Genomic DNA, 13,829 nt, shown 5'->3' with positions numbered 1-13,829 from the left:
GTCTTGTAAGAATCACAGATCATTAAAGATTATAGCCAAAAACTATCTTTTTAAATAAAATAAGAGGCAGGGAGGTTTTTTTTTTTTTTCTTTCTTTCTTCTTAAAAAATTGTATGGACTTGGATTTGGTGTTAGGAGTAGAAAGACAGTAGGGGCCAGGCTGGGTGAGGGGGAACAGGAAACAAGGTCTTTGCAGCCTGGCACTCTGCACTGAGCAAGGCCTCCTACAGAACATTCACTCCTTCATCCCTCCCTCCACCACAGAACCTGCCCTGGGAGGCTGCTGTGCTGCAGGCCCCATTGTGGGCAGTGGGAATGTAACGGTAACCAAGATAGGAGTGCCGCCCAGAGACCATGAGGCTCACCTTCTAAGTAGAGTCACATGTTCCACAGTAGGTTAAACATTTTTTTTTTTCTTTCCAGGAAATTACAAGGAAGGAAAGTATAACTTTTCTGTAACTGTTCAATTTTTGTTATAATTTCAAATTACTAACTCTCAAGTTAGTCTGTATCTTAAGACTATCCAAACTTAGAAAAACTTGTGGTGAATTTGATGTTGCGGTTTAATTTTGGTGCTTACCTAAAGTTTTTTTCCTTAATGATAATTATATAATTATCTTGCCAGTCTGCCCAGTAATTTTATAGTAGCCAATTTAACCCTAATTTTTCTATGTATTTTGAATCCTGAAATGTGCATTTCTTTATCTCACGGCCTAGAGTTAATGATTCTAAATCTTCATTTCATTGTACATCAGAATTACATACAGGTTTGGTATTTCTTAAGTACTGCATTATATTTCAAAAGCTGAAATAATTTATGAATTTCAGAAAACTTCTTTCTAAAATATTCTATTTGTTAAATGAAACCAACTATGAATAAAAACGGTCGAGGCATTATTGCTTTTTTTTTTTTTTTAAACTACAGGGCTCCTAATGGTGATTGGTTTAGTTTTCCAAACAGTAAACGTCAATTGTCTCATAAAATTTGGAAGACTCCATTGTTTAAACAAACTAATATAAACACAAAATTTTTTAAATGTGAGGTTAAAAAAATCTAAGCCCCAGATTTTAACATGGTCCTTCAATATAAACTGATAATGAAAGGCTGCTTTGTAGACAAAACTGGCTATAAAATTTAGGCACCAGTTACAGGGGGAGGCAAGAGCAGAGCACAGGAAAATGATCACTCAAAAGCTGGTCAGCAAATGTATACTGGAAAGGAAAATTCCTAAAAATTCAGATGACCGGTCAATCTTCTTCAACCTCTTAAATTATTGTAAGAAACAGAGGTTTCCATTGATTGTTTCAGAGAGCACGTTTATTACTTTCACTAGTTCTGCAGAATTTTTATATCTGGATTTGACAGCTATGTATATTTGTTTACTTGTCATTTTAATTCTTTTCTCCATGCTTATTCTGTTAGTTCAGAGTTTCTTTTGGGCTTCTTTTTAACACTCTTAACTCCCTGGCAGCCTTTTATAATGCATTCTTCTCTGATGTTTCTTGTCCATTTTAGTCCCATCACTTTTTCTCTTCCAGAAATGTCTTACATTTACTATTTTAATAATTTCCAGTACATTTATAGTTTTTAAAACCTTTTTTTCACTTATTTAGTGGAATTTAGGGAAAAGGAGGGTACATGAATAAGCATCTCTGAAAGTGAGGTTCTTGATTAGCTATTTTTTGAAAAAGTTCTATATTGAAAACCAGTGAGTTACCCTATTTTTTAGAATAAATTCAATTTTAGCAGCCAATCACACTTAAAGTTTTTATTGTATAACAGTGTTATGGTTTTAGGCTTTGAAATTTTTAAAGAAAATATATAATATCCAGAATGGAGATAGCATAAGGAATTAAAATATTTTAATATTCTTCAAATCAAAGTTGGGTGAGGGAAATGGAAGACGGGAAGCAGCTTTTGTTTGGGACTCTGGATGTGTGTGGCAAGTAAGGCTGTAACCACGTTACACAGGGCATGCTTTGACTACTCAGGGGAAACCTGTAATATTGGCAGTGCTGCCCCCATCTGACTAAAGTGTAGAGAAGGAGCTTTCCTGTGCCACTTAAGTAGTAGTGGTAGTGACATTTGAATTTAGATCTGATTCTAAAGCTCTCTTTTCTATGTGCTACTACCCTTCAGGGGCAAAAAAAGAAATTTTTTAAATTCCAGCAAGTAATAAGCATGCAAATTAAACTGTTAAACATGTATTTGGTCCAAGGCTAAATTCATAGTACTTTGCTCTTAGTGTTATGGGTAATGGGAAGACCACATGGAACATATAACCTGTGGCATTCGGGTGGTGGTGGTAAATGTAATCCTGACATAGAAGCAATTACAGATTTCTTAGATTTTTAAAAACCTGATCTCCACTTATTATTTCAGTGAATATTTATTGAGCACATGCTGAATTTCAATACTGTGCTTGGACCCAACAATACAAAGGGCAAAAGGCACATTCCCCCTCTACTATGAGGCCAAGCTAGTCTGGAGATTAACAGACTTAGTAATTGCACTGCCATATGGTCCTAGTAACAGCAGAGTACAGCACGGGGTGGTAGATGCTCAGAAAAGATGTATAGTGCCCAAACTGGAGTTACTCCATACTTTTGGAAATAGTACATTTCAATAATTAAACAGAAGGGAAATATACTAATGAAAATGTCTGATGCAATCTCTCCTCTGAGGGCTTCAGGAAGTGCTTACGCAAGTGTGAACTGACGTGTTTTCCACATCTGAGAACCTCTTTATTCTCTATATCTAGGATGGAATTTTACTCTGTTGCACCCAGAGTTTTCTGACCCAAACCATTGTTAACAGTGCTATTAATAATCCCAAGGGAATAGCTTAAATGCTCTTGGCACAGCCGTTAACACAGTTCCTCATCCTCCTGACAAGTGGTCAACTCCAACTACAGTCAGCTGCAATAGGTGTGTCCAAGGGCGTTAATATGCAGGCAGTTAATTCAGAGGTGTTCAGGAGTAATTATGCAGTCAATGAAGACTGCCACCACTTGGGGTCCATTAAAGGATCTGTGCTGTTTTATTTAGCAAAAGTAAATGTGACTGTTTCTTCTATTAACTATTTATTGCTCTACCAGCCAAAGCACTGGCTTTGTAATATGCATGTCTGGATTAAGTACAACTGATGATGTACTACTAGGTTTGAATATTCAAACAGACCTTTTTGTTTTTAAAACCATCTCGGCTCACCACAACCTCTGCTTCCTGGGCTCAAGCGATCCTCCCTCCTGAGTAGCTGTGACCTCAGCCTCCTGAAAAGCTGTGACTATAGGCATGTGCCACCACATTCGGCTGATTTTAAAAATTTTTTTTTTTTGGTAATGATAAGGTTTCACTATATAGCCCACGCTGGTCACAAACTCATGAGCTCAAGTGATCTTCCCACCCTGGCCTCCCTAAGTGCTGGGATTACAGGTCTGAGTCACGGTGCCCACCCAAAATACAACTTTAATAATGAAGGCTTCGTTGTTAATTCCTCTCTATCTCGGCATTTCTTTCATCAACTGATTTATTTCATCCTCTACTGTTTCTAGTTTTATATTCTTGGGAGTCTTGAATTTACCGTGTTTGACTGAATTATGAAGATATTATTATAATACTTTGGCTTTGCCTTATTATAACATTTCAACATTAAAAAATCAAGTAAGTTCCTGCTCTAATGTGAAGAACTTCAACTTTAATGTTACATTTATATTCAGAGAGAATGCCTGCTAATAAGAAATTTAGCATATTCAGCAAACATTCGGAATATTATTTTTCAAATATGAAACTACAGAGGAAATGTAGGAGAGCAACAACTCAATTGAGGGAGTTAGATACTAATCTGGACTCCACTAACAACTAACTGCCTAACACTTGAAGAAGATGAATAACTCTACATTTATAGTCGACTTTCATCATCTATAAAATAGAGATAATAATATTTAGCTTATACATGGCTGTTGTGAGGCATTAGCCACACATATGAAATTTCTGGCACACGTGTTTTCTCAAAACACACAAGGTTCTACTTCTGGTATAATAACATAAGCTCCAACCAAATCAAACCTTGGGCAAAAAACTAAACTTTGGATAAAATACAAAAAGCAATTACTTGAAGTTACTGGGTAATGACTAGGTAGATTCCAAAGGGTTATGACACTTGAAGAAAGGTAACTGAATGAAGTGACTTCTTATGATGTTTCCAATGAGGACAGGCTGCAGGGGTCATGCTGAGCAGCTAAGACTCCAATGGAAAACTCTTGAGTCTTTGCACTGGATGAATCACAGGCCAAAGTTTCCAGCAACCACAGCTGCTGGAAAGTGAGGAAGGAAGTGTAGAAGGAAGAGAGCCAGAGATAGGGAGCCACGGATTGTATGTATGAACTCTCACCAACTCTCCAGTGACAACCGAACCACAAACGCACAGGGCAGACTGCAAGTATCCCTGAAAAGGATGAAGGAGCTCGTCTGAGATTTTAGCTGCTTACCAAGGGATACAGTGTGCAGTTGGAGTTCAATCAAGCTATCTACTTAAACAGTCTAAAAAATAAAATAAAAGCAACACTGTTTGGAGGAATATAGCAAATTCCGGAGTTTTCAAAGCACGATATTTACTCCAACATAACCAGATTAATTAGCAGACAAGGAATTAAACAAAACTCTCAAAATTTATAACGTATAAAAGTTCAACCAGGGATCTCAGTTTTAAAAATCATCCACTTTTCTTCCTTCCCTCTCCTCTCACCTCTTCATTCTTTCCCTCTATAGAAACTCCCCTCTGGCAATGCATGCTTATGAAATTATGTCCTTGCTTAAGAAATTCCAGAGGCTAATCTTAAAGCAGGCAAGAAGCCCCTGTGGAATCCTCCCACTCAGCAGGAGTCACAAACAATTAGTCCACCGCCACTGGTCTGAAGTCAAGGTGACACCAGCTAGGCCTCCAGGTGGGCGATTACCCACGACAGCCACTGGAACAAGACTCGCAGCCCCTGAACTCTGCAGCACTCCCACGGGTGTCCCACACCACGTTTCCCTTTAAAAACCCCCAGGTAAATTTTAAAATTTAGAATGCTAGTTCGTCATCTTCTCAATTTGTTGGCTCTCTAATGACACCTGCTTTTCTTCCCATCAACCCTCACCTCCTGTGTTTGTCTCTTGTGTTTGACTTTTGAGCAGCCAGCAGCCAAACCTGGGTCTCATTACAAAAGAAAATATCCTGGTAATGAACGAAAAGATACAAAATCTCAGCAGACAAATAAAAACTATTAAAAATCAAATGAAAATTTTATATCTGAAAATATAAAGGATCTGAAGTGAAAATATCATTGGATTGGCTTCAAAATACAAAGGAAGAAGGCGGTGAACTTTGAGGCTAGGTCAAGACATAGACCAGTCTGGAAAACAGACAAAAAAATAATGAAAAATGAGCAGAGACTCAGCCTGTAGGACAATATCATAAAGACACTTTCCCGAAGTTTCTCAGTTCACAATGTCCTTAGTGTTTCAGTAAGTTTTTCATGATATTTACCCCAGGCCAAACCAATAAGGAACAAATTTGGTAATTAAATTGTGAGTACCAAACAACTTACACATTTATTTCTCAACATTGCAGCTGTTTGAAAAATAACACATATTATTTTACAATATGTATTATAATTGAAAGGAAATATTTTATTTCATTATTAAATAACAGCAATTATTATGCATATTGGGTGCTACGTAACTTCGTAACTTCTCAAACTGTGGGATCAGATGGGACACTGTTACTCTCATTTCTTGACCCACACTTACTTTCAGATAATGTTTATTGTTTATCACAGCAGCCGGTAAAGTATCAGCGTCACAAAGATGTGACATCATGAAAATCAGTAACATATGATCTAATGCTGAAAAGAAACTATAAAGGATTATCTTAAGCTGACAGTTCCCATAGTATGGAAACAGGGAAAGGGGCAAGTAAAATATCTGAAGAAACAGTAGCTGAAAATTTCCCCAATTTGATGAAAACTGATAAACGACCCTGGGTGACTTGGTTAGTCTAATGTTCTCACTTAAAACAAAACCACTACATTAAGCACCAGTATCTGTGAACACGCACTTATTACTTAGAAAGAGGGCATAATCTCCTTTGTTCAAGTTTCTTCTTGCTGCTTCTGGTATCAAATGTGGGGACACTGGACTGCTCCTACGTGGAAGAAAGGGCCAGAACAGCCAGAGCAAAGGCCAATGGAAAAGCAGCACAGAAGCCACCGAGTATTAAGAGAGGAACAGAAAGCGGCATCCTGGAGGGCTCACAACTGTTGAGTCAGACAAAACCAGTACCTTGACACACCCAGTCCTGCGGCAAATAAGATCAGCATTAGCAAAAGAATATTTCCCGTGGTCAACACTTGATCAGAAAGAGGCTAAAGAATGTGCTATAGCACTTTATTCACATTATTATTTACTGAGCAATTATCATATGCAAGGTACTAGGGACACATTGGCCTTTATGGATTTGCATTACCCATAAGGAATAACAACGACAAAGTGAATAAATAAGGTAAATCGGCTTGACCAATGATACGACGCCACCAGGACAGGGAGTTCTGAGCCAGCTTCTGGCTGAGAGGATGGCCCCTTCACACTGAGCGCTCGGCAAGGGCTTCTCTGACCAGGTCCCGGTGTAGGCTGAGGATGCAATGCTGAGAGGGAGGTGGCCAGACACCTGGAGACAAAGCCTCCAAGCAGAGGGAGAGTAAATGTGAAGGATTTGGGAAAGAAATGAGCTTGGGCTATTTAAGGAGCAAAAGAAAGGAGACCAGTAAGGCTGGAGTTAAGACAAAGGAAAAGTGGAATAAGATAAGAGTCAGAAAGGGGAGGAGAGTGCCAAGTGCTGGATCAGGTAAGTGCATGTGAAGAAGTGTGGATTCTTTTCTAACTGGAAAGGAGTCACTGAAGGATTTTAAGGATGGAAAACATAAGATCACATTTAATTTGAAAAAGTCATTGGGACTGAAAATGGAAGAGTAGTGTGGATTAGACTAGGAAGGACGGCAGAGATGATTAAAGAAAAAAATGACTTGAGGATTTAAAGGCAAAATAAAAATGATGTACTAAAGAACTGAACATGGCAAAAAGGAATGCATTAAAGATATTATCACATCATATGAAGGCCAATTTATGGCTATTCATTGGAGATTTTTCTCACAAGTCTTAAGTAGAAATTCGTAGGCTGCAACAAGTATGTTTTTCTTTTGTATGTATTGTGACTGGTTTTGGACATTTAGACACTGGATTCTGTAGCCATATTTCCCTCATCTTTAGCCACAAGGCAACTCAAAGTATAATTTCAAGACCAATTCTGCCAACACTATGGAATGTTGTAATACGTACGTTTTTGTATACTGACCTTACCCTTGGGTTTTTGTAATTTTCTACCCTAATTTGCTCATCAATTTATTTTTACCTTAGTTTTATTCTGTGCACTATATTAGTTTGGCATTAGTTACCACCTATCGTTAGTTACCGCATGTGATTTCATGAAAAAAAGGAGTAAATAAATACAGTCGCTCAGCTATGAGGATACCTTCTAAGGAACAGCTCCTTAGGTGATCTCATCATCGTACAAACATCACAGAGTGCACTTACACAAACCTAGGTGGCACAGCCTACTCCATGCCTAGGCTATATGATACAGCCTACTGCTCCTTGGCTATAGACTTGTTCAGCATGTTATACTGAATACTGTCTGTGACTACGACACAGTGATAGGTGTTTGTGTATCTGCACATATCTAAACACAGAAAAGGTACAGTGGAGACACAATAAAAGATGGAGACATGACAATATAAAAGATGGAGAATGGTACACCTAGATAGGGCACTTACCATGAGTGGAACTTGCAGGACTGGAAGTTGGTCTGGGTGAGTCAGTGAGTGAGTGACAAGTGAATGTGAAGGCCTAGGACACTACCGTAGACTTTATAAACATTATAAACTTGGACTATACAAAATTTATTTTTAAAATGTTTTCCTTTCTTCAATAATAAATTACGCTTAGCTTACTGTATTTTTAAAAATTTGTCAACTTTAATTTTTTTTTTAACTTTTTGCCTCTTTTCTAGCAACACTTGGCTTAAAACACAAACTGTGAATCGGTACAAAAATATTTTCTTTATATCTTTATTCTATCAGTATTCTTCTGTTAACTTTTTTTTTTAATTATTTTTAAGCTGTTTTTGTATGCAATTAAGATACAAACACACATTAGCCCATAGCCTAGGACTACACAGAATCAAGATCATCACCGTCACTAGGCAATGGGGACTTTTCAGTTCTATTATAATCTTATGGGACCACTGTTACATATCCAGTCCATCCTTGACCAAAAACGTCATTTCGTGGTGCATGACTATTTAAGTCTTTTCATCTTGTATTAAAAGTGTGATCATGAGCCATAATGAAAACACAATAGAAGTGCTAGAATGAAAATTATCTGGGAGAATTACAGTAAGGGAATGGGGGAAAAAAAAACCTTATTATTTATTCTGGATCAAAACACAAGGGAAGGACCAATCACAGAGGAGGTTTGGAGTATGAAAGCAGATGGCCTGGATTCCACCCGGCTCTACCAATCACTAGCTGCATGACTTTGGGCAAATAATTTACCTCCCTGGTCTCACTGTCCTCATTTTTAAAATGGTGATGTTAACAAAACAGTACCCACCACGTCGGACTGTGATGAGGCATAACTTAGTTGATATCTCTAAAGTGCTTAGAAAAGTACTCAATCAATAGTAGCAGCAACATAAGTGTTTGTTAAAATTAGTTTCAATTCGGACTTGAAGGTAATAATGATTTTAAAAAGGCAAGGCAGAGAAACAAGTGAGCAAAGATATAGAAAAATACAAGCACCAACTTTATGAAACAAAGCTTCTACCCTTTGTTTCATAAAGGGTAGGTTGTTAAATGTACAGGGTTGGTTAAATGCACAGGAAATATGGCAAAATAATCAGTAAAGACTAAACTGTAGAAAAGATTTGAGGAAAAAATGTACGAGAAGGCTTTGAATTCCTGCTGTATGAATATAAACATTGTACTGTAGAAACAAGGTGTTTAAAGGATTTGGGACCGAGGAAGACCATAATCACATGAAGGAAAGAAAGTGGGTTGTGTGTTCAGTGCCCTGCTGGTGCCTAGCATATGAGCTGCTTATGATTTCAAGTACACAGGTGGCAACCATAAGTACACAAATAAAGGCATTTCACTCTGACACTGAACCAGCCATTACTCCACCACGAACTGAAACCAGGGTCTAAAATTTGAACTGAAAAATAATGCTATCACAGAATATTAACCATCAAGACATTAAAACAGCATTAAATGACAAGCAATGCATATACTGTAATCACAAGGGATGGGTTTTCATCTGTGCAGATGGAAGTATCTGTCCAGGTATTGCATTCAAAATAAACAAAAAAACTGCTTCTGTCTTCCTCATCTGTTCATAGCATTTTCAACAACTTAATTTAGAAACTGACAACTGAATTATAAATCATATTCAGTAAAAATGGCAGATCTAGTGTAAGGAATGCAATACCCCCTAAACAACAGCAGTGGGTATGCTCGATTCTCCACACTCTATTCTGGAGGGGATATTCATTCTGTGCTGGTATTCTGCAAAAAGGTATATGTAAGAGTAATTTAATCTTAAGTGAAATATCACTGGGTTAATTTTATTACATACACACATATATAAAGATATGTATATATATATAAAATAAATGCAACATGCACTTTTCTGTGTACTAATCTTACTTGTATAAAGTTATATACAGCAGCCACAGGAAACTAATATACCAGGTAAATAATTTCTTATGATGAATACTACATATAGTGTTCATAGTTATATATATAGATACATATATATATATCACTAAAAATAAAGTGTGTGTATATATATATACAGAGATATCTTTTTATCTACATTTCACTAAGAAGACTGGAATGCTGACATATAAATGTCATTTCTGGGAGAATTCTGTTTCTCTTTTTAGCTTATTTTTATTTTTGTAGAGATGGGGTCTGGCTATGTTGCCCAGGCTGCTCTTAAACTCCTGTCATCAATCAATCCTCTGGCCTTGGTCTCCCAAAGCACTGGGATCACAGGCATGAGCCACTGTGCCTGGTCTGTTTCTCTTTTTACTTATCTATATGTATTTTCTGTTCATTTTTTGGGTGAGATTTGAGGACAGATGCTTCAGTCTCTATTATTTCAAAGAGCTAAGAGACAATGCCTTGATTGGGAGGTTTGCTATCTGCTATGGCACCAATAATGCACCTGGCCACTATGAACCATACTATTTACCTGCATCTACAAATAAACAAACAAACATAAACCAGTAATGTAATAAGTTTGGAGACTTTCAGAAGAGTTTTAAAAATGTATTTTGTTGGCCGGGTGCGGTGGGTCACGCCTGTAATCCCAGCACTTTGGGAGGCCAAGGCAGGCAGATCACGAGGTCAGGAGTTAGAGACCAGCCTGGCCAACACAGTGAAACCCCGTCTCTATTAAAAATACAAAAAAAAAAAAAAAAAAAAGCCAGGAGTGGTGGCAGATGCCTGTAATCCCAGCTGCTTGGGAGGTTGAGGCAGGATAATTACTTGAACCCAGGAGGCGGAGGCTGCAGTAAGCCAAGATAGTGCCACTGCACTCCAGCCTGGGTGACAGGGCAACACTCCATCTCAAAAAATAAATAAATAAACAAAATAAAATAAAATATATTTTGTTGTATTTGGCTTGTAAATGTACAAGCTCCCATCACAACAAAGATAAAACTAACTAGACTAGTAGGCCACTCAAAATTATCCTGTCCTAATCCCAGGAACCTTATCTAGAAAAAAAATTTCTAAATAAGGTTACCTTATCTAGTTACGTTACCTTATCTAGTTACGTTACCTTATCTATAAAAATAAATTTTACAGATGTGATTTAGATCTTGAGATGGGATTACCCTGGTGTGCTCTAAATATAATCACATGTCTCCTTGTAAAAGGCAGGCAGAAGGAGATTATAGATATAAGAGGAGAAGGCCGTGTGAGGATGGAGAGGCTAAAGCGATGTGCCTACAAATCAAGGAATGTTGTAGTCATCAGAAACTGGAAGAGACAAGGAAAGGAATCTCCCCTAGAGCCTCCAGAGGGAGAACGACTTTGCCAACACCTTGACTTTGGCCTAGCGACAGTGATTTTGGCATCTGGCCTCCAAAACGATCAGAGACTACATTTCTATCACTTTCAGCCAAGAAAAATCTGTGGTAATTTGTCACAGCAGCCACATGAAACTAATGAAGCAGGTAAGTAAGTTCTTAAGATTTCAAGTAAATTTAATGGTATAAAAAATAGAAATGAAAGAGATTTACCATTTACTGAGTACCTACATAAATTATCTCATAAAATCATCAGTAGCAACCCTATTACTATTAGCTCTTTTAATTAGTAGAGATCATCTCCCTACCTATGTTTCTTGCATAACTGCTCTGACATTGCTCTGATCAGCAATGCAAATTGAGGAAGTGACTTTTATTCTCCCAAATAAACTTAGAGATGTACAAGAATGCTATTTTAAATTATTTCATGCAGAATTCTATCTAAAATAAAAATTTATCCATAGTCATTAGTTTAATTGAAAAATCTGCATTACTTCTTTCCACTGACTTCAAAGATTGAAAAATTAAAAATAATTCTCAATTAAATTTGAGATAGTCATGTCAGATTTACGATTTCTTTAAAATATTTTTCCCATTAACATTAATCACCATTCCAAGGACAGAAATAAAAAATGTGTGTGCCTAGACCAGCTCAGGAATTTACAGATACCACAGAGCATTTAGAGTGAATAAAATGGCAACAAGCATGTGGACACTGACTTGGTGTCTGACACTGTGCTTAGGATTGGTGATGTGGCAGTGAAGTAGCCTGATGGTTTACTCAATGGCAAAACACAAGTGACTACCGGCCCAATCTTCGTATCAATGCCATTACTTACATAAAAAACAAGTCTCATTCAAAAAAATTAATATTATAGCGAATAATAATATTCACCTAGAATCATCAGATAATAAATGTCACAGGTTATATTTAAGCCCAGGAACATCTCACTCCAAAGTAAATCCCCTTAATATGACATCACATTGTTTGACTATAGACTTAAAAAAGTTATGATTATGATTTTTAAAGTGATGGGGGTCTCACCACATTGCCCACGTTGGAGTGCAGCAGCTATTCACAGGCACTATCATAGCATACCATGGCCTTGAACTCCCAGCCTCAGATTCCCGAGTAGCTGGGACTACAGGCATGTGCCACTATGCCCACATGAATACAAGTTTTATTCAGATAGAACTGTTTTTGGCTACTAATAAAGAAAATATTAAAACTGCTGCAACAGTATGTTAACCTAAAAACAAATTACGCTTACCTGGTTATTGCTGGGGCTGGTACACCTCTTGTACGCAAGGTGGGTTTCCCTCGAACCACTGGAACATCTGCATTTTCTGAACCACCATTCAAATATGTTAATTCCTGGAGCTGTGCTTGCCTGATCTCATCATTATAGTCCTACACAAAAGACAGAAGATAGCAAAATTCACTTCATATTAGAAATACAAAAATATTTAGAACAAAAAGCAAGTAATTCTTAATAGAAAAAAAGGGTTAGGAAAATAGTTGAATCAATTTACAAAACAATAAAATAAAAATTGCTAAAATAAAAATGTGATAAATTTTTGTAAAAAAGGAAGAAAAAAAAACTATAGCATTTTTTCCTCAAGCTAAAATTTTCTATAATCAGCCACTAACCTTTCTCTGGGCATACTTTGCAACTGAGACATTTATAATAAAATTAAAATATCATAAAACTGATATATAGGTGTTGTTATTTGCAACTCAATTCAACTAGCAGGTATTGATTACCTATAATGAACCAAGTAACAGAGAAACAAAGAGGAATTAAGCAATAGCCCAGCACCCAGGGACTTCAATCTAGCAAAGAGGAAGGATATATATACGTACAACAGGATAGCCTTCATGTACTTAAGAACCACAGGGACACAGGCTTTTTGCACATTTCCAGTAGAAAATTATACAAGTTGTGAAATTCAACATTTTCAGAATTGAACACATAATCTTATTCCTGAAAATTTGCTCTTCTCCTTTCATCTTACATTATCATCCAAAGATTCAACTAAGAAACTCTAGGGGTCATCCTTGATTTCTCCTGCTTCCTTAGCACCCTGAACTCCATTCAACAATCATCAACTAAGACATGGGTAAATGTAAACGTAATCTATTTTACAAAGAAGGGAAAGTTCAGGTCTAAAGGATCAAAAAGGAAATAGTAAGTTCATTACAAGAAGTGCTGCCTCAGGATGAGAACTAAAGGGCTAATATCCAAAATCTACAAAGAACTTAAACAAACTTACAAGAAAAAAGCGAACAACCCCATCAAAAAATGGGCAAAGGATATGAACAGACACTTCTCAGAAGTCCTAATTTCATGGGATTCATTATCAGTAAAGCCACTACTGTCAGAAACAGTGGTTTGGGTGAAAGGTAGAGATGGAATCCGTTTCAGTGGAATAAATAATAAACAGCAGTAAGCCAGAGAAAGTAAAGGCAGGCAGCTGCTTCCAGCTGTACGGGCACAATGAAAATGAGAGAGAAGATCATAGTTTTCAGGGAGGAGCAGAGGATTTTAAGACAGAAGAAACATGAGCAAATAAGAGTGTAAATAGAAGATTTAGAGGAGACAGATTCCTGCATTATTTATTATTTAGAATTAAAAAC

General features: G+C 37.0%; 1 protein-coding gene across 3 annotated transcripts in view; it reads right to left on the bottom strand.

Moving 5' to 3' along the window:
• KHDRBS3 (KH RNA binding domain containing, signal transduction associated 3) overlaps positions 1-13,829 on the bottom strand; it is a 201,299-nt gene that overhangs the window by 86,135 nt on the left and 101,335 nt on the right. For all 3 annotated transcript variants that reach the window (XR_013396975.1, XM_028852934.2, XM_028852937.2), the window contains exon 5: positions 12,463-12,602. Coding sequence is in view for 2 of the 3 variants with exons in the window: in XM_028852934.2 (XP_028708767.1) it covers positions 12,463-12,602 (140 nt within the window). In the remaining variant the exon portion in view is untranslated. The remainder of the gene's footprint in view (positions 1-12,462; positions 12,603-13,829) is intronic.

Source organism: Macaca mulatta, chromosome 8 (genome assembly GCF_049350105.2).
Source record: "Macaca mulatta isolate MMU2019108-1 chromosome 8, T2T-MMU8v2.0, whole genome shotgun sequence".
Classification (NCBI taxonomy): domain Eukaryota; kingdom Metazoa; phylum Chordata; class Mammalia; order Primates; family Cercopithecidae; genus Macaca; species Macaca mulatta.
The sequence above is the reverse complement of the archived record's forward strand: the minus strand, read 5'-3'. Positions and strand labels throughout refer to the sequence as shown.